At 42.7% G+C, this 20689-nt stretch overlaps 1 protein-coding gene across 2 annotated transcripts in view; it reads left to right on the forward strand.

The window, feature by feature from the left end:
• The window catches only part of api5 (apoptosis inhibitor 5), a 39211-nt gene that overhangs the window by 13373 nt on the left and 5149 nt on the right, over positions 1-20689 (forward strand). For both annotated transcript variants that reach the window (XM_056281203.1, XM_056281202.1), the window contains exons 2-12: positions 2779-2940; positions 3169-3262; positions 3990-4055; positions 6958-7109; positions 12007-12213; positions 12947-13051; positions 13747-13836; positions 18308-18489; positions 19921-20014; positions 20153-20209; positions 20313-20392. In XM_056281203.1, coding sequence (XP_056137178.1) covers positions 2779-2940; positions 3169-3262; positions 3990-4055; positions 6958-7109; positions 12007-12213; positions 12947-13051; positions 13747-13836; positions 18308-18489; positions 19921-20014; positions 20153-20209; positions 20313-20392 — 1289 coding nt within the window. The remainder of the gene's footprint in view (positions 1-2778; positions 2941-3168; positions 3263-3989; positions 4056-6957; positions 7110-12006; positions 12214-12946; positions 13052-13746; positions 13837-18307; positions 18490-19920; positions 20015-20152; positions 20210-20312; positions 20393-20689) is intronic.

The raw sequence follows: 20689 nt of genomic DNA on the forward strand, positions 1-20689 counted from the left end.
TCTTGCAAACTTTGAAGAACACCCATCTCCTTAAACACTTAAACATCACGCAAGGCCAGCAATACAAGCAATTTGTTAGCATACTTCCGGTAGCCACTCCACCTTGTCATACCTAGAACACTTAAAACTCCGACTTACCGAGCCCACTCTCTGCACCAGCTTGATGGGGGGGCGTTCTTCTCCCCTTTGCTTTCACTCCTAGTTTTTCCTCATAGAAGAAAGTGTGAAAAGATTCCCGTAGGATCCAGTCCACGATGTTTGCATCCATCATAATTCTTCTTTGCAAAAATTGGGAAAGACAGGACAGGAGCCAGCTAAGCTAGTAGCTAGCTAGCTAAGCTAGTTAGAACAACTAACATTAGCCTACAGTACAGGGGTACTACATGAGGTCAAGATCAAAAATGCAAATATAAAGATGAACAATAAAGTTGAACAATAAAGATCTGAACAGATTAATTAATTATTATAATATTTACAATATATATACAAGAACCACCAAAAACGACTATAGTAATCACTAATTTATCTTAGGCTAATCTCTTTTTCTCATCTTTATGTTATCTTTCACCGCAAAAGGTATGATGAGGATTGGAGAACAAGTCAAGCATAGGATCAGAAAGGCTGAACTGGTGTTCTCTGATTGGTTAGATGGGTGTCAATCATTTTCAGGTCGAGGAAAGACTAGGTGAAGCAAGGTGGGCATTACAACGCATCATAAACATAACTGTCTAATCAACAACGTGTAAGGTACTATTTCAACTTAAATTCATGTACACTGGGTTAGTTACGTAGAACACTCCCCTGTGTCACCTGAAGAGGACACTGTGTTGTACAACACCCAGGACACTTTTTTTTAAGTGACACTTTTTTTTTTGTTTGATTCACAAAGGAAATAGTCATTCTAATGAAATGTTGGCATCTAAAAAAGATGTTTTATGTGGTATGTGTACTACTATATATGATATATGCGTTGTTTTTTGTTTGTTTGTTTTTGGTGAAGCACTGCTTCACCTGTTGTCTTATAGAAACCTCCTCTGCTGTAATGCTGTACTTGTTGGCAGATAAGAGGGAGAGGGAGGAGGTGTATGATAGACCGTGTCAATTGTGTGTGCTCTCTTGCTGTCAAAAACTGATGTATTTTGAGACTAATTATTTCAGTATTTTAAATAGAATTTTTTGTTTAGGTCACCATTGGGCTATGTTTTATATTAAAAAAATCTTATCAAAAAAGGTTGCCGACCACTGGTTTACACCATCGACGCTCCACCTCAGCACCTGAGCAAAATCTTTGCACTCACCACCCAATTAGGTGGTAGAAGCCACACAGCATCGCACTCTCTATAAAACCCCTGTGTCTCCACTGCTCGTCTCCCTTTTTCACTCAGCCACCTGAGCTGCGGATCTTCTCTGGGTTTTTTCTGTCAACCTCCAGTGTTGTAGTGATGTCTACTTCTTCCTCCAAGACTTGCTCCTCCTGCGCTGCTCAGATGTTGCTCCTTGACATGACCACCAGTTCTGTTTTGTCTGCCTCAGTTGGCGGTATCAGGAGGAGTCCGAGACATGCCCTGCCTGCCTCGCTCTCACCTGGGTGTAGTGTGAGAATAGACAGAAGTTTGCCGAGTTTGTCTGCCTATCCCATGCTGGCCAGGCGCTGGCAAGCGAGAAGGCGATGGCCCACTCCAAACCGTGGGACAGGTATGGTGTTTGCCTTGGCTGCTAAAAGGAGGGGAACCTCACTTCCGCTGGCTCCACCCTCCTCTAGTTGCTGGGACGACTTCAGTCGGCCTCTGTGCCCAGCCATGTGATAGGCCTCATCCTTGTGTGTTGTGTCGCAAGATGGCGCCTCTCTTGTACTACGTGCAGTGTGAGTGGGCTTCTCAGTTTGGCACCAAATCCCCGACTGTGACTTACGGTCCCTACTGCTCGATGGAGGGCTTGGAGTGGGACAAGGGAGTACCACCAATAGAGGATTCAGTCAGGGTCTACCTCCTCCCTCTGCCCAGGTCGTCGGCCGTCACTCCTCAATGAGTGTGACCGAGTGACGGTCACCTTTTATGACTGCAGCTACACCAGTGACTCCCAGGTAGTGGCACTGGGAAGCAATCTAGCCTTTCTTGCTGGGTCCCTCGACAAGCTGACCCACGAGTAGACCAAGCTGTCACCGATGGAGCTTACCGAGGTCCAGACAACAGCCACCGCCATTCTCTGGTTGTCCCAGGCCTTCGCCATCAACGGTGGCCGTGTCATGTGCGCGGCACGAGTGGGCTACAGGCATCTTAGCAAGGCTTCAGGCAAAAGGATATCTAGGAGCCATTGGCTACCAAGCCCAAAATATTTAGGAGCCAAATCAAATTTTCAGGAGCCAAAATATAGTGATGTCATATGCTACATTGGTAAAAGGCTGCCTCACACTGCCCTTTCTTTCCCCTCTGTACTGTCTGCCTTTGTTTGCTCTGCCTTCTATGTGTAGCCTTCTAACCAAAAGCCCAGCTGGCCCCAGTCTTTGTTGCTGCCTTTCAAAGGGAGATGAGCAGTGGAAACATGGGGTTATATAGGGGATGGGGTGCTGTTTGGCTCCTACCACCTAATTGGGTGGTGAGTTTAAAGATCTTTCTCAGGTGCTGAGGTGGAGCCTTGATGGGGTAAACCAATAGCGAAGCCCATTAGAGGACTATGCACGTACTCATAGAACTGGAGTTACATCCGGGGTAATTACTATTTCTCACATTGCCCTACCCATTTTGTCTCCACTCCATTTTCATCATTTTTCATCTGTAGCACAAAGATGCATACCAGGTGATCCTTGACGGAGTAAAAGGTGGACCCAAGGAGAAGCGCCTTGCAGCCCAATTCATTCCCAAGTTCTTTAACAGCTTCCCTGAGCTGGCAGATGCAGCCATTAATGCACAGCTTGACCTTTGTGAAGATGAAGACGTATCGGTGAGTATTAAATTCCCAAGTTTGACATTTTGAAGACTAGGTGCAATGATTAACATGCCCGCCAGACAACATTCATCAAGATTTTTTGTGTGTCACTGTTTGGGTGTGTGACTGAATCTTGAGAAACATACAATAATAATTGAGATGAATGACTGAATCTTGAATTGGTCAACGGCTTTTATTCCCGATTGAGCAAGTGTTTGTTAATGTGCATATGTCTTTGTCTAGATTCGACGGCAGGCCATCAAAGAGCTTCCGCGGTTTGCTGTTGGTGAGAACATCCTCAGGGTGGCAGATTGTCTCACCCAGCTCCTCCAGACTGGTACTTCATTTCTCTCCCTACACCATGGAAAAAAAAAATCTAATGTGCCGTGAAGAAAAATATTGCTTATGGTTTTGTGTATGTGCAGTCAGCGCTGATGGGTAATGTAATTGATTGAAAGCAATAAAATCCTCACTGTATTATAGTGAGGGAGAAATTGGTGTTCTCTTCCTAAGAGTCTGTCTGACAGTGCCTGTACGTACCAGAATACTTTACATGCAAGCTTCTTTATCGTCATTCATAAAATTATCTGCAGTAATGGTGTGGGAAGTAATTTCCAACAACGGAAATGTAGCCTAGCTGAGAGGCTACATTTCCGTTGTTGGAAATTACTTTACAATTACAAATTACAAGGATGTGTTTTTTTGAATGGTGTCTTTAGACTATAGCTGAGATTAGAAACCTAAGATCAATCAATCAATCAAGTTGTATTTTATATAGCACTTTTCTAGCTGCAACAGTGTAGTTTTTTCCATCTAGCAGCTGACGACATGATATGTCAACATGGCACATGACAAAAAAAATACTGTTTCAATGCCGCCCCAGAGATACACCACCAATTGGGATTGATTGGAAATAGCTATCTTTGCATCTGTCTTTGAAAATCGATAGAGGTTGAAAATTAGCAAATTTTCTCATTAACGACTTTCTCATCTTCATCTACCAAAATGGCAGTCATTCCACATTATGACAAGACCAGTCAATAATCATTGGTTTTTATTTTCAGATGACACAGCAGAATTCAACCAAGTTAATGGATCACTCGTCTCTATCTTCAAGATTGATGCCAAGGGTGAGTGGTGTTTGTGCGGATTCATCTAAGAACACGTTTTTGTATGCTGTAGCTATATAGAGAGCTGTGGTGGAATATGGCAAATTGATAAGTCTTTCTCTGACTATTTACTTATGTGGTCAGCACAGCATTGTTAATGACACCTGATCAAGTTGCTATTGGTCAGGTAATACAGTTAGTAGACGACACACAGGATAAAAACTTGAGTTGGGGTGTTGGGGAAATGGCATGAGCCTTTGTGCACGTTAAGTTCCCCCAGATCAAAGAAGCAATTTTTGGCAACTTTTTGTAGCCTACACCTTCCCAGCCCCTGTTGGATTTATGCTGTGGTGGGATCTTAGGAGTGCAGGGTGTGCCAAATAGGGAGAGAATGGAGGAACATTTTAAAGTACCCTTCCAGACACGTTTTAAAGTTTAAAAGTACTCTGAGATTATTAATATATTGACTAACATGGTTTCCCCACATAAAAAAAAGAAGAAAAAAAGCTCTGAAAATGGGCTGAAAGCCCATCTTTCTCCCTCATTGAGAAATTCAGGATCTATGGATATGCAAATACCACAGGCCTCGCACCCCACCCACCACCACTGCTTGCTCTAGGTTGACTGCTGAAAGAGCAGTGTGCATGAAGGTAGCTAGCGTTAGAGCAAACATTGGAGAGATTCAGCCATACATGTTTGAGCCTCAGTCAGACCCAGACTCAGACTCTGTTGTGCACCAAAATTGGCGACTGGCAGACATATCAGAATGGTAAGTGTAGTTGGCATCTTTTATTTGTTGTTTGTTAACTTGTAACAGGCAGTCATTTACACAGCAGTAGTTGTGAAACATAATAATATCTGCTACGATGTTACTGTGTGTTCACATTGTTATTACGTAATTATATACCAGAGGGGCGGCACAGTGGCGCCGTGGTTAGCGCGGTCACCTCACAGCAAGAAGGTCCTGGGTTTGAGCCCTGGGGTAATCCAACCTTGGTGGGTCATCCCGGGTCATCCTCTGTGTGGAGTTTACATGCTCTTCCCATGTTTGCATGGGTTTTCTCCAGGGGCTCCGGTTTCCTGCCACAGTCCAAAGACATGTAAGTCAGGTGAATTGGCCATACTAAATTGTCCCTAGGGGTGTGTGTGTGTGTGTGTGTGTGGGCGTGTGCGTGTGGGCGTGCGTGTGGGCACGTGCGTGTGTCTCTCCGCCTGCTGCCCAGTGACTGCTGGAATAGGCTCCAGCATCCCCAAGACCCTGAGAGCAAGATAAGCGGTTCAGATAATGGATGGATATATATACCAGAGGTCTAATCAAAGTTTGCAGAATGATATATTCCATCTGGCTAATATTTTTAGATTATGTGTAATATATGTTTATCTTGATAGCCAACCGAGTTTGCCTGGGAGCTAGCTCATTGGCAGTAGTATAAAATTCAAAACTGCTGGGAGAGGCAACCTGCACCACACTTAGTAAGTTTATGGTTCTGAGAGTTTTCTTTGGGGTCCAAAGCTGGAAAGCATCGGAAGAGTGAACCCCCCTGCTGCCGATGGCTTCTGACGCCGGTCTGTCAGTCCTCAGAGCACACAATGATGGACGCCTTTAGTGGCACTGCTGGAGCAGGGGGGACCTGCGCAAGCCTGTTCGGGATTGAAGTCAAGACTAGAAAAGAGGTTTACATTGCACACCGCGCCGTTTTTTTGAGTGAAAAACAAAGCACCTCAGGCTGCCGTCAATGTTACATATGGCTGAACTTTGAAATGTTAGCTAAATACTGTAGTGTTCCTGAGTAGTCAGGCGGATGGAGGAAGAACGGTGAGGAGGCGATGTTACTGTCTGGTAGCTCAATAGAGCCCAGATTTATTCCCTTGCCACAGCAACAGCTAATGTGAGGTTGAGGTGTCTCTGGTAAAACAATTGAACAGGGTGGTTAACCTGCTGGCTCTCCAAACTTGTACTCCTCGTTAGTTAATCCTCCATTAAAAATCTGTCGTGCCTCTCCCCTCAAGTCTCAGTCAGCTTTACCATTACCAAACAACTAGCAGAAGCTAGAAAGCTTTCATTTGACTGTTGGCTGAGTAAAATAAATACATAACATAACTACTGACTCCCACTCGCTGTTGCAGTCTTAGATTAAATAGTCAGCACAGCATCACACTTCAAAACTAATTTCTTGTGATAACCCAGTGACTTGTGCATTAGGTTATGGAAACAGTTCTCACTGAAACGAGCATTGCAGATACACATTCCTTCCAGGTTTTTAGGCATGTGGGCCTGATTTCTGTTAATAAATTCCAACATTGCAGCAGTATAGTGAGATTTTTTGGTAGAAAGTGCAAGGAAGCGCCAGGGTCAAGTTTACATCCAAAAACTGTACACACTACCATGTTTGCTATCAAAACTTGCACTGTGCTAATGCAAACTCTCTTTTCTGACAAGTCCGCTCTCTACAGAAGGTTTCAAGTTTCTTTGCCCGCCCTGCATTTGCATATTAGACAGCGACTGGCTTTTGGATTTGTGACGTATCAAATCTAGCTTACCCAGGGTATGCTTGAATCTCAGATTTTAAGGATGTGCACAGACAGCTTCCCCTCCAGTATAGGAATGTGAAAACACTGCTCTAGTGACAAACTGCACAGACACAAGTTAGTAAAGTCAAGGCCAGACATTTTAGGGGAGACAAACATAAGACAAACACAGTTTTGAGTGGCGCGGTATTTTAAAAAGATCCACCTTTCATGTCGGCTAGATGTGTAGTGCTACAATATCTGAAACAAAGTGATTTCAAGGTTATTTAAAAGTGTACCAGGTTGTTTCCTGAACCTTCTGATGTCTCAGTTGCTATGGATGTGTTATCTTAACAGACCCAGCGGCATACAGTTGTTTTTATTGTGCTCATGACCTCTTCTTGCTGTCATCCAGGTACTCTTGGAGGCCTCTTTTCCCAGATCCTGCAGGGAGAGGACATAGTGCGGGAGAGGGCCATTAGATTCCTGTCAGTCAAACTAAAGACCCTGCCAGAAGACATCATGACCAAGGAGGTGGAGGATTTTGTCTTCGCAGAGACGAAAAAGGTCTGCTGATAGTTTGGAGCTGATTTCTAAATGAGGTTTTAGCCAGCAGTATTTTTGCCAGATGTGACTGTTGTCGTTTCCTCCAAAGTATCTCACTGTGAGATAGACTGTAGTGACCATTGGGCAAGGTTTGGTAGGTATATGGCCTGCAACCAACCACAGTTACAGTTAAGGTCAAAATTATTAGCCCCCTTTATGAAATAAAACAAAACCCTTAACTTTTCCATGGAAATGACCCTAACCAAAAGTGTTTATAGTTTAATTCCTTCCAAAAGAACAAAGCCAAAATCTCCACTAAGCTTGATTAAGATATTTTACTGATGCACTGAATTGAAACAAGAAAATACAGAAATGACAAGGCCAAAATTATTAGCCCTCTGATAATTAATAGTCAATAGTGTAACCTTTCTGACTCACAACTGACAACAACCTCTTATGGTAGCTCCTAACTAGGTTGGCACATGTCTCTTGAGGGATCTTAGCCCATTCTTCCATGGCAAATTGTTCCAGCTCATCCAAATTGCGTGGTTTTCGAGCATGGATATTAACCTTGAGCTCCCGCCACAGATTCTCAATAGGATTGAGATCTGGGCTCTGAGAGGGCCACTCCAGGACCTTGATTTTGGTGTCCTTCAAAACGTTTTGGACCAACTTGGATGTATGCTTCGGGTCATTGTCTCACTGGAAGACCCAGCAGCGACCTAAAGCTAGACTGGCAGCAGATTTCTTTACATTATCCTTCAAAATGTCAACATAATCTTCTTTCTTCATGATCCCATGCACCCGAACAAGGTTCCCTGTGCCTGAAGCAGCAAACCAGCCCCACAGCATTATGCTCCCACCACCATGTTTAACTGTAGCAACTGTGTTTTTAGGGTTGAAGGCCTCTCCCTTCCTTCGCCAAACAAATGCAACAGCCATGTGCCCAAACAGCTCAAGTTTTGTCTCATCAGACCAAAGGACAGACTTCCAAAACTCATGTCCATGTTTCAAATGTTCATGGGTAAACTTCAGTCTGGCTTTGATGTGCCGCTGTGTGAGCAATGGAGTTTTTCTTGGACGATGACCTCGAAGCCCACCACGATGAAGAGCTCTCACAACAGTCTTCCTTGAAACATCAAGTCCAGAAGAGGCAGTTCAGCAACAGTCATCTTGGCAGAAATCCAGGGATTGTTGTTGACATCTCTGACTATTTTCCTCTCCAAAGTTTTTGAAATCTCGCACTTTCAACCACGCCCAGGTTTGTTTCTAACAGAATTTGTCTCCTTGTGCTTTGCAATGATGCAACATACAGCTGTTCTAGACACTGAAACGCTTGGAAATGGCAGTATAGCCTTCCCCCTTAAGATGAGCATCCACCATCTTCTTTCTGAATTCTGAACTGATTTCTTTACTTTTTGGCATGATGAAATTACTTCTTACCAAGAATTTAAGAGTAGTTCCTTTCAATCAAGTGTTCAAGTGCCACTAGTCCTGTTCATTGGAGTCCCTTAAGTAATGCTCAAAGCTGATTGATTGCTCAGGTGTGGTTTGAAAGCAAAAAAATCACATGGGGGGCTAATAATTTTGACCACCTCAATTTTCACTACATTTGGTATAAAGCAAACCTGAAGATTTATTTTACATTCCAAAATGTACCAAATAGGTGCCTTAACATTGATGAATGTTTTACTATGTAAAGTTTTATGAATGATTGCAAACATGGGCAGAATTTTAAGGAAATGTGCCATAGTTCCTTGGGGGCTAATAATTTTGACTTTAACTTGTATGTTCTTTTCTAAAATTTACTGCTAGTTTGTTAAATTGGGAAATTTACTTGTAAATGTTTTATTACATCAGTAACTGTGGCTTAGTGGATGAATTGGTCAGGTTTTTTGCCTTGACTGGCATCCTGTCCCAGGGGTTTAGGTTTTTAATCTGGTGGTGCCATTTGCACTGTTGGCTTATTGACACTATAAAGTAGTTATGTCTTATCTCTATGCTGAAGATATAGACTCAGTTGACAAAAGTTTTGGAAGACTTACAGTTATTTTATTGTGACATGGACAAAGTCTTTGAACATTTCCAAAGGGATGCCAATCCACAATGCATCACACAGTTGTGGATCTCCTAATAGTCCATTCCATCCTATCAAAAAGGTGTCTACTGGATTTAGATCTGTTGGCTGTATTGAGCTAAAAGGTTTTAGGATACTTTATTGTCCACAAGGTAAATTCATTTTGCTCAGGTCAGTACATACAGACAATCAGAATCATGTTTATTGGCTATGTAGGTTTGCACATACATGGAATTTGACTCCAGTTTCATGGCTTTCTCAGTGTACTGAACATAGAATAACAACACTACAACACAACAATCTTCAGATACTATATACACAAGGATTGAGACTATATCAAAGATGCTGAAATAAATGTTAGCAGGTTATTTACATACATGCCTGAGGTAGATGGATATGACAGAGCGTACCAGTACATGTACAATGTACAGTATAGTATATACAAAATGGTTGGATTTATTTGACAGTGTTAAGCGTTCATTTGAATGAGAGCCCACGGAAAGAAACTTTTTATATCTGGTTGTTTTGGGGTACAGTGCTCTGTAGCACCTACCAGAGGAGTTGGATCAGGTTGTGACCAGGGTGCGATGGGTCTGCAGTGATGTTGCCTGCCCGTTTCCTGACTCTGGAGGTGTACAAGTCCTGAATGGAGGCCAGGTTGGCACCAATGATTTTTCTCTGCAGACTTAACTGTCCGTTGTAGTCAAGACAATAAGTAAAATAAATAACACAGTAAAAGCAGAAAAGATTAAAAAAAAGCGACGCTTTTCTACTCATTCTGAGAATGTGTGTGCGCCCCATGCGTGTGCGCGCATGGGGGTGTTAGCACAACAGGTCTAGTTCTTCTAGGTGGAGAAGACAAGGGGGCACCAAGGGGGTTGTGTTGTTAAGGAGCCTAATAGTAGAGGGGATGAAACTGGCCCTGCCCCTGTTTGTTTTAAATACAGGGGCAACATATATCCTACCAGAGGTCATGATCTGAAAGCAGGTGCTGAGGTTATGAGTTGAGTCCCTTGTGATCTTATTTGCTTTCTTCACCGCCCTCTGGTCATAGGGCTGCTGGAGGGGTGAGCACTGCCCCCCGCAGAGCTTGATCCCCAAGATGATCACCCTCCACAGAGCCCCTCATACCAAGCCAGAAAATGTGATATTAACTGTACCCGTCTGGGTAATCTCGGCCTCGTGGCATGGGGCATTGTCCTACTTTAAAAATACTCTTGCTGATGGATATGCTGCTCCTGTTAAGGGACACACCTGATTGGTCATGATGATCAGGTATGCTGCAGCATTCAAATATTGCTCCACTCTTAACAAGGTATCAATGCATATCGAGTACAACCAGCCTGGTATATTGACACAGTGGATGATTGATATATATTCTCCTATCAGCATGAAATGGCTGGAACTGAGATTCCTCAATCAAGGAAGTGTTTTTCAATCCTCTGTCATCCATTCCTATTCTCTAGCTTGCCGGCAGCCATACCAACATGCAGCCATTCCATGTACCATGGCTCTGCCAAATGAGAAGCTAAGCAGGTATGGGCTTGGCTAGTACTTGGATGGGAGACCTCCCGGGGAAACAGTTGCTGCTGGAAGAGGTGTCGGTGGGCCAGTAGGGGCAAGTCTTCCCTCTGGTCCTAATAAAATTTAAAAAAACAAAACAAAAACAATTCCCCAGTGCAGTGACGAGGACATTGTGCTGTAGGAGATGTTGTCCTTCAGATGAGACGTTAAACCGAGGTCCTTAACTCACTGTGGTCATTAAAGAGCCCATGGCACTTACCACAATGAGTAGGGAGTCCCCCGGTGTCCTGGCAAAATTTCCAACCTGGCTGCATCTGGTCACCTAGTCATCTGCCCAGTGTAATGATTCCTCCTCCTCCACCTCAAGCTGATGTGTAGTGAGCGTTCTGGTGCAAAATGGCTGCCGTGCATCACCCAAGTGGGTGCTACACATCAGTGGTGGTTGAGGTGAGTTTCCCCCATTCAGTGTGAGGCGCTTTGGGTGTCTGGATAAAGCACTATATAGATGTAATCCATTATTATTATCCCATTGCAACCAGTTTCTTGCTTTGTACTGAAAATTTTTTTTGTCACAGAATGTCAAAGTGCAACATTTCATTGTTGTACATTTTTCTGAGGATCTTTCAGCATTAAGTGTTTGTAGTTGAACTGTCAGCTGACATATGTTGCTCTCTGCAATTTGTGTCATACCCCTTTGACCTATTTCCTCAATGAGCTATTTTTGACCACTTGCAGGCTGTTGGCTGGATGTCCTTTCGATCGTAGACCATTTCAGACACTTACACGGTACATGCATAGAAATCCATGCACAGAAATTCCAACATTTTGGCAACACTCAAACCTGTGCGCTCTCGCACAATACTATGTTCAGAGGCGCATAAACCTTTATTCTCTTTACCCCTGACATGTTAAATCTACTTCTCAGGCCTTAAAATCATTCTTAATACCAGTCAACTCCCATTCGTGGACACTGATGTAATTCAATTTATTGGTTAACTGAACTAGGGATCATAGCTTTCACTTGGATTCACATGGTCAGTCTTTTTAAAGAGAAGCGCAGATGTTCTTAATGTTTTCTACACTCAGTTTGTATAAAGGGAATGGGGATAGCAACTTCCACAGTATTTTCTTAGGGTTAAGAGTGTGTTTAAGTGCATGCAAAGGGTATGTAATGGCAAGAAGCTTGCGTGCGACAGAACAGAACCTTAAAACCTATATTCTAACAGTTATAGGAATCTTATTAGTGGTAGGCTATCAGTAGTTGAACAATAGACTCAAGACACTATGGCCTGTGGATTATGATACCCTCTCCTCCAGGTGCTGGAAGACGTGACAGGTGAGGAGTTTGTCCTGTTGATGCGTGTGGTGTCAAGCCTGCGGATCCTGCAGACAGTCAGTGGGCGACAGCAATTGGTGGAGCTGGTGGTGGAGCAGGCCTTCCTTGAGCAGGCCCTGAACCCTGCCGACCCAGACACTGTGGACCGCCTGCTGCAGTGCACGCGCCAGGCCCTGCCCCTCTTCTCCGTGAGTGGAATCTACACACTTACATTTTTCAGCCATCATCTTCACACACAGAGACTCATTTTTGTGCAGGTTCTCACTCCCACCAAACAATTTACCAGCTTAATCCCCCTGTAAGTATCCCGTTGCTAGTTGAAAGAGTGCTAATTAATGAAATCAACAGTTGGGATGGTAAATTTTGATGGCTTACGTGCACGTTGGCTGTCCATACTATTTTTTTTAGAGCTTAATGATGTACTGTAATAGTCCTCATTTAGTCAGCATTCAGCCCAGATAAAAATGGCTGTTTTTCAGTTCTGCCTTTCGGATTTTGGGTGGCTGGGCTACATATGGTTAATTTTAGACTTGAATCCAAATCTAGCTCTAGTCTGTCTTGATTGCTACCCTTGTATTGGTTAGAGTGCTAATGTAACTTTTCTTTAACTATTTAAATCAATAAAAAGGTTGAATTTCAATTAATAATACTGCACTTCTTTAGGGTACCGTGTTATTGGTAGTTGTGTCTTGTGGTTACACACAATTGCTGAAGGAATATAGAAGATATAGCGAGTGGGCAGACATGGTCCCTCATCTGTGTTAGTTTTTAGTCGGCCATGCAGTGTTGCAAAGTTAGTTTAATACAAACACCCATGAACAATTCTCATCACCATCAGCCAGTCATTCTAACCCTCCCCTTTTTCAGTGAATCCCCTTTGGATTTGAGTTAACTTATATGATGTTTTCTAACACTTTCTAGAAAAATGTCCATTCCACACGCTTTGTGACCTATTTTTGTGACCACGTCCTGCCCAATCTCAGCACCTTGACCAGTCCTGTGGCTGAGCTGGACATTCAGTTAGAGGTTGGTGATCTTAATATACACTGTGTAGTACTCACTGACATCTTTTGGTTCCTCCTCTAGCAATGCCTCATTGCAATGCATGAACAATGTTTATATGTATATTGTCATCTATGACACTTTGCATTGTGGTACAGATGACATAAATCTCAGTAACCTGACATTTTATTGTACCTTGTTTATTAGACAGCTTTGTAATATACACTGGTAACAAAATTATTTCAAACAACCTGTCACAACCTGTTTAAGTGCAAAAATGCTTTTTAGCATTGCAATCAACTTTTTCAAGCATCCCTATTGATGTGTGGCTCTTGAGTCTTGGATTTTTCCCTTTGTTGACTGGTTGAAAATGGTTAATGTGCCTTTTGAATTTTGGGCACCAGAATAACATTTTCTTGGCCTAGATTAAGTCAGGTGTCCTGTGTCAGCATGGAACCCATGAAAGGCCTAATAATGGCAGACTCTAAAAAGGAGACGATGTTCCCATTTGGCAAACAGTTATGATAAACAAAGTCAGTGTGTCTGCCACCTGTAAGCAGAGGTATTGGCCAATAGTATGATGTTAATCGGTCATCAGCTTGAAACATGTAGCACTGTCTCTCATTAGTCCTGCACAGTTCAGTACGCATGAAAGGATTTGCTAAGTGCGTGTGTGTGTGTGTGTGTGTGTGTGTGTGTGTGTGTGTGTGTGTGTGTAGGTGCTGAAGCTGCTGGCTGAAATGAGTCCATACTGTGGAGACATGGATAAGCTGGAGGCCAACCTCAACATGCTGTTTAACAAGCTGCTGGTAAGAATAGATCCGCCTCTCCTGCTGTACACAGGAAAATGCACAATCGCAGTTTTTTCCATCTAGAAGAGGGGTTTGCTGAGAGCTCCAGCTTTTTTTTTTTTTAGGGTTGCCCTGCCTCATATTCACACACTTGCATTTTTGTGGGAGATGAGAGCATAGCTTATTGTCAGTCCCTGCCCAGCTTTTACCAGCAGTTTTGGTTATCTGTATCTGCCATGTTTAAACCACATCCAATAGCCTTGTGGCTGAAAAGCAAGGATATGAAAGGAGATCATTGGTTTGAATGCTGGAACCGGTGCTTGGTTGATTGAGGCCATGCCCATGTCCATGTCTAATCCAGCAAAACTGGAAAATTTCATTTTCATGTCCAAAATGGGTTGAAAGTTGTCCAAATGTTCTGTGGGTCATTATTGGACCAAGATTATCAAAAGTTGCAAGCTTGTTATCTTATTTAGTTTTCAAGATATTTACCAATAAACTTCATAAGGGCATGTCTCAGCACATAAATAGACCAAAGTCAACAACTGTTGGGCCAATCATCATAAAACTTGCCAGGATATGTCCACATAGGTACCTGAAACATACCCTGAACATTTCCCTCACCTCGACCATTAGGGGGCGCTGCAAAAAAAGAAAGAAAAAGGGTGTGGCATAACACAAATGACTATAAATCAGTGTTTGTCAAAAACTCACAGGATATGTTTCATAACAATGTTGAACCATGTGTGTAAAGCTACTTTGAAATTGCTCAATATGGGGCACCACCAGCTCCAAACATGTGCATGGGCCTGGTGCAAATTTGGCCATAAATCAATAACAGTCTGTCCAAACATCACTAAACTTGGTGGATATTTTTTATTAAGCTGTTGAAGCTTTCCACTTGTAACGGTCTGTGTTGGCTTGAACCCTGGAATCACCGCTTGCGGCTATATTGGTTTCAGATCATTTTTGAAAATTTGCTGTCCACATTGAAATGCTAAAAACACAAGAAAAACACTTAAAGGACCATACGGACGTTTTTGCAAGTATAGTCCATTCACAATCAAGTTTCAGAGATTTGAAACTTGAATGTTTACTCATGTAGTTTCATTATTATTGCAGTGTAATGTGATTGAAGGCCCCAGAAAACTTCTGAAATCAATCCATGCTTTTAACTGCATTGTCCTGCACAATAACATAACTTTAACAAAAAATAAGGGTGACTAAATGTTCACTGTGATGGATTACCTGTCTCAAGCAAGTTTCAAGTCTCTGCAAGTTGATTTTCATACTGCACTGAAATGAATAGAGTCAGTTGTTGCTTGGAAGATAGGAAAAAAAGCATTCAAAATATCCAAAACACCATGGTATGCTTTGAAAAATTGTCAGCAATAATGCAAAGTTTGTGATTTTGTAATAAATGGGCTAAAACATTTAAAAGCACTGGTATGATCCCTTATGTCTCTTCAGCTGGGTGCGCACAGGCCACTTTAACCAGCAGCTTTACATGGGATCGCATGACTTTCATACATCAGCGTTTTTGAAAAGCTCTATTTTCATGATGTGAGACTCGTGTTATCAATTTTATTCACTTTGGAGGATTTTTTTTTAAAATGCATTTTTGGTGGTAAAAAATACTGACTTACTTTGGTTGGAATGCCAAAATAGAGAAAAGATGATGTGTTTTCAAGTTTTCTTGTGTTCATAAGGACATGGCACAAGTGACCGTTTCCTAAACAGCAACTAGCAAGGAGCACTCAAGCAAAACCCCCAGCACCCAGTTGCTCCAGTGTAGTAAGTTAATGACCAGTGGTGAACAGGGGTGTGTCAGGCAGTTTCCAGGTGTGAATGCCAAACAAATGCTGAAATGCATCATATGATGTGTCATCTCTCTCTATTGGTGTAACGGAATGTAGTTGACCTGTGATCCATATGGATTGCCCCCCACGGTTTGGCACACGTGAACCACAGATCAACTGCAAAATTTAACCATCATCGTGAAATACAGTTTTACTACTGCTGTTAGTTTTTAAAGTAATAATCCCTAGATCTAGATGCAGAGTTGCAGTGAAAAGATAGACAAGACAGATGCGTGCTGTGTTTTACTCTGAAGCCATTGTGTGTTCGCGAAGAGGGCATGTTGAATCCCAACAAATCAATCAGGGAAGCGCACATTGCAAAAAGTGCAGTGACGGTCATGGCTAGCGGAGGAGCGGAAGAATATTCATCATTTAAGTCGCATGTATGGGAGCACTTTGGCATCCCTGCAAAAAATATTGATTGAAGAAGGGTGGTGGACAAAACCATTACAGTGTGTAGACATTGTACCACGAGAGCCATATCAGAATGGCAGTACATCGATCATGGCCACCCATTTGACGTGACATCATGCGAGTGTGTCAGTGATGGGAGCCAAGAGAAAGGATGCTCAACAACAACTTCTCACCGCAGCATTTAAGCAGCCCTTTGCTGCAAAATCAGACCAGGCGAAAGCTACTATCGAATCTATTGGTATGTTTATCTCTGCAGACATGAGGCCATACTCCGTTATGGAAAACAAAAGGTTTAAAAATATGATGAAAGATCTTGAGCCACCCCACGAAATCCCCTTGAGCACCCACTTCAGTATGAAGATCATGCCAGATGTTTATGAACAGGAAAAGATCAAAATTGTCAATGAATTATCCAAGGCATCCTCTGTTGCCCTCACCACAGATGGGTGGATCTTTAGGGCAACGGAAAGCTATGACTGTGACTGCTCACTACATCACAGCAGAGTGGGAGATGTGAAGACCAGTGCTACAGACACATCCCCTCTATGAGAATCACATAGGCACAAATCTGGCACAGGTACTGATAGAAGCAGTCACCACAGATAATGCTAAGAACCAAGTAAATGCAGTGATAGAAGCTGGACTGGGGCCACAGATAGGGTGCTATGCACATGTGATCAGTTTAACATCCCAAAGGGGAATCGCAGTAAACCAGATGGACCGCCTCCTTGGGAGGATCAGGAAGTTGGTTTCCTATTTCCACTGAAGCCCAACAGCCACTCATGTGCTTAAGACTAAGCAAAAAATGCTACAGTTACCAACCCACAAGCTCATACACGATGTCACAACAAGATGGAATTCCACTTATGACATGTAGGAGCGCTGTCTTGAGCAGCAGACAACTGGATACTTTGCATTGACACTCAATGTGTCCATGATCCTACCTCTGGAAATGAGGATTCTACAATCCATGGCCCCAAGTGAGGAAGACCGTACCATTACTAGAGATGTCAAGGCCGCCATTAGAGAGGACTTAAACCCTAGATACACTGACCCCCTAATCTACAGGGCTACCTTCATAGATCTACTTTACTGGATCCAAGTTTCAAGTCCCTGTCTCACCTAGACCTACGCCAGAGGACTTACATTGATCCCACCACTGAGATTGTGGGCACCGAAGAGGTAAAAAAATTATAAGAATGAATTACTTAAATAATAAATATACTACATTCTACTATTGGTCTATGCTATTGCTGTTAAAATCATTCATTTCTGATTTTGAATAAATTTTATTGCCACAATTATATGAAATGTTAAAATAAATAATTAGTTTAATAGATCAAATCATTTTTTCTCCAGGGTCAAGCCACAGAGCCGACAGAAGCAGACTCGGAGGCATTTCCACAGAAGAAATCAGCCATGGAGGAGCTTTTCGGGGAGACCTTTGCGAGCAAGGACACAGGCAAGATGTTTGCCAACACCATCGAAGAGGAGGTGGCATCTTACAAGGCAACAAGGAGCATTCCAGTGGATAGTGATCCACTGGCATGGTGGAAAAGCAACAAGTGTAAATACCCTCACATTGCCATGATGGCAAGATGCTACCCTACTATGCCTGGCACTTCAGTTTCTAGCAAGAGGGTGTTCTCCACTGCAGGGGACATAGTGACTGCAAAGTGGTCCACCCTCTCCACAGACAAAGTAGACATCCTCATCTTTTTGAAAAAGAATTTGAAGCTAAGGTCTATTTTGCTTTCTTTTTTTACTTTTTTTTTTTGATGATGTGGATAGGCTATTTTTTCGTTCAATGCCATGTTTAAAGGAATAAGGTATCATGCCTCATATTGCACTTTAACAATTGAGTATTGAATATTTTATATATTTTAAGATTTTATTTAAAAATTGGACATCTTGAATGTTGTTTTCATTTAAGACCATGGGCAAAAGTTCTTTGCTTAAGTGTTTTACAGAATAAATTGAAATCAAAGTTACATTTATCTCCCTTTTCTTTCTGATCTGAAAAATGATCCGATCCGTGACTCAAAACCGTGATACGATCCAAACTGTGAGTTTTGTGATCCATTGCACCCTTATCTTTCTCAGTATTAAAAAAAAAAAGAGAAAAAAGTTGGGTTTTGTTTTACCTCAGCAACTTAATCCCTCTCCCCTTTCTCACTCTCGCTGTCTCTCTCCTCCCTCTTTTTGTGCGTTTGTAGGAGTTCATGCCCCTGCCACCAGAGGAGGGAGAGAATGGGGAAAATGCGGGAAGTGAGGAGCCCAAGTTGCAGTTCAGCTATGTGGAGTGTCTCCTCTTCAGCTTCCACCAGCTGGGCAAGAAGCTCCCGGACTTCCTCCTTGATAAGGTGGATGCTGAGCGACTCAAAGACTTCAAAATAAAGTAAGAGGGGTTGTTTGACTCAAAAGTCATTGATTTCTTTGTTTCAAGGGATGGTTGCAGTTAATGCTGAAGAATTTGAGTGTTGATGAAATTTGCTAGAGTCCAAATGTCCAAGTAGTTACAAGAGATATTTAGACATTTTGTCTCATCTTTTTCGCCTAATTTGGCATGTCCAATTCCCAGTTCTGACAGAAGGTATTGTCTGCACACTGTGTATAGCTTCCAAAATAATGGATAATAGTGTGATTATTTGGGCGTCCGGGTAGTGTAGCGGTCTATTCCGTTGCCTACCAACACGGGGCTCGCCAGTTCGAATCCCCCGTGTTACCTCTGGCTTGGTCGGGTGTCCCTACAGACACACTTGGCCGTGTTTGTGGGTGGGAAGCCGGATGTGGGTATGTGTCCCGGTCGCTGCACTAGTACCTTTTCTGGTCGGTTGGGGCGCCTATTCAGTGGGGAGGGGAACTGGGGGGAATAGCGTGACCCTCCCACGCGCTACATCCCTCACTGTCAGGTGAAAAGAAGCAGCTGGCGACTTCACATGTATCGGAGGAAGCATGTGGTAGTCTGCAGCCCTCCCTGGATTGGCAGAGGGGGTAAAGCAATGACCGGGATGGCTCGGAAAAAATAAGGTAATTGGCCAAGTACAATTGGGGAGAAAAAGGGGGGGGGGGTAGTGTGATGTTTTGACTGAAAGGTCATCGTCAGGCAATGTAGGCTATATAGACAGACAGGTAGTGACATCACTCCCCCCCACAGATAATATCTTGATTGTTGAACTTTATATACCCCAAGAAGAGAAAAAGGAACTATGTAAATACAAACAAATGATACCTATTAGTAAGTAGTCTTATCACAGGATAAACTGTAAAATTCCCAGTTCTCCTAAGTTCCAGCCATTGCACAACTTCTATAATACATCTACCGATGCACATTGGGTCACCCGCTGTTTCTTTACACCTGTCAGGTGCAGGTTTCTCAGGGGGAATGTAACGCATACTTAAGTTCACGCCATTTCTCCCAGATCTCCTTGCAACTGTACAGGTGATAAACTTCCTGAAGGAGTCACTATTTCAATTGTTTCCGGCGAGTCAGAGGCAGTACTGGGTTTGTACCTCAGTGTTGGGATGCTAGTGTATTAGTTTGCTGCACCACTCGAGTGCTTGTTTTGTTCATTTTTGACATGTGAACCAGATCACAATACAGCTGCACACTAAACATGGCAACATTACCAAATCAATTTTAAACAAATAAACTTCAACTGTATGGAAATACTTGGGGTACACTATGATTGGGGGATGTTGGCTTGATTTACCCTAGCTACCCAGCTGGGGGAACTGTTCGGTAAATCCACCCAGTCTGAAGACAGCTACTCACACACTCGCGGTAGATTGTAATTATGTAACACAATGGGTTTCTGTGGTCCAACAGATTACAGTACTTCGCCAGAGGTCTCCAGGTCTACATAAGGCAGCTACGAGTGGCACTGCAAGGCAAGACTGGCGATGCACTGAAGACGGAAGAGGTAATGTGTGTTTATCAATTTTTTATTTTATTTTTTTTTTAAATCCAGTTCAGGTGGCATGAAAATTTGGCGAACTGTATTGTTGTTTATCAGTCCAGAAGCACAATATGTCAGAGGCAAACTTACACTTTTTTTCAGAACAAGATCAAAGTGGTGGCTCTCAAGATTACCAACAACATAAACGTGCTGATCAAGGTAACCTGTTTAAGTGTTTTGGGGGGAAAGAGGATCAAATCTGGAGGATGCATTACAACCCAACCCAATTTGTATTCATTTTTTATCCTGTACTTTCTTCCAGGATCTGTTCCACAACCCTCCATCATACAAGAGCACAGTCACACTTTCATGGAAGCCTGTCCAGAAGGCAGAGGCAGTCGCGTAAGTTTACTCAGGACTCAGACCGTAAACATAATTGGGAATCTGTTAACTGAAAAATTGACCACAACAGTACAAGAGGCAGCACGTTGAAGACTCGTTCCTAAACGAGATACTTTTCTCCCGGAGAGGATTACTGGCTGAAAAATTAAGGGTCATATCAAAAGGATCTTTTCATTTTTATACAAACTTTGCATGTCCCCAGTATAAGGATCTTTAGCATACACTTAAACAATACAAAAGAAATTTGTAGAAAAACCAACATTAACTGGTTTTGCATACTGTGAAACATGTCACAAA

The sequence above is a fragment of the Lampris incognitus genome, chromosome 6 (genome assembly GCF_029633865.1).
Source record: "Lampris incognitus isolate fLamInc1 chromosome 6, fLamInc1.hap2, whole genome shotgun sequence".
Classification (NCBI taxonomy): Eukaryota; Metazoa; Chordata; class Actinopteri; order Lampriformes; family Lampridae; genus Lampris; species Lampris incognitus.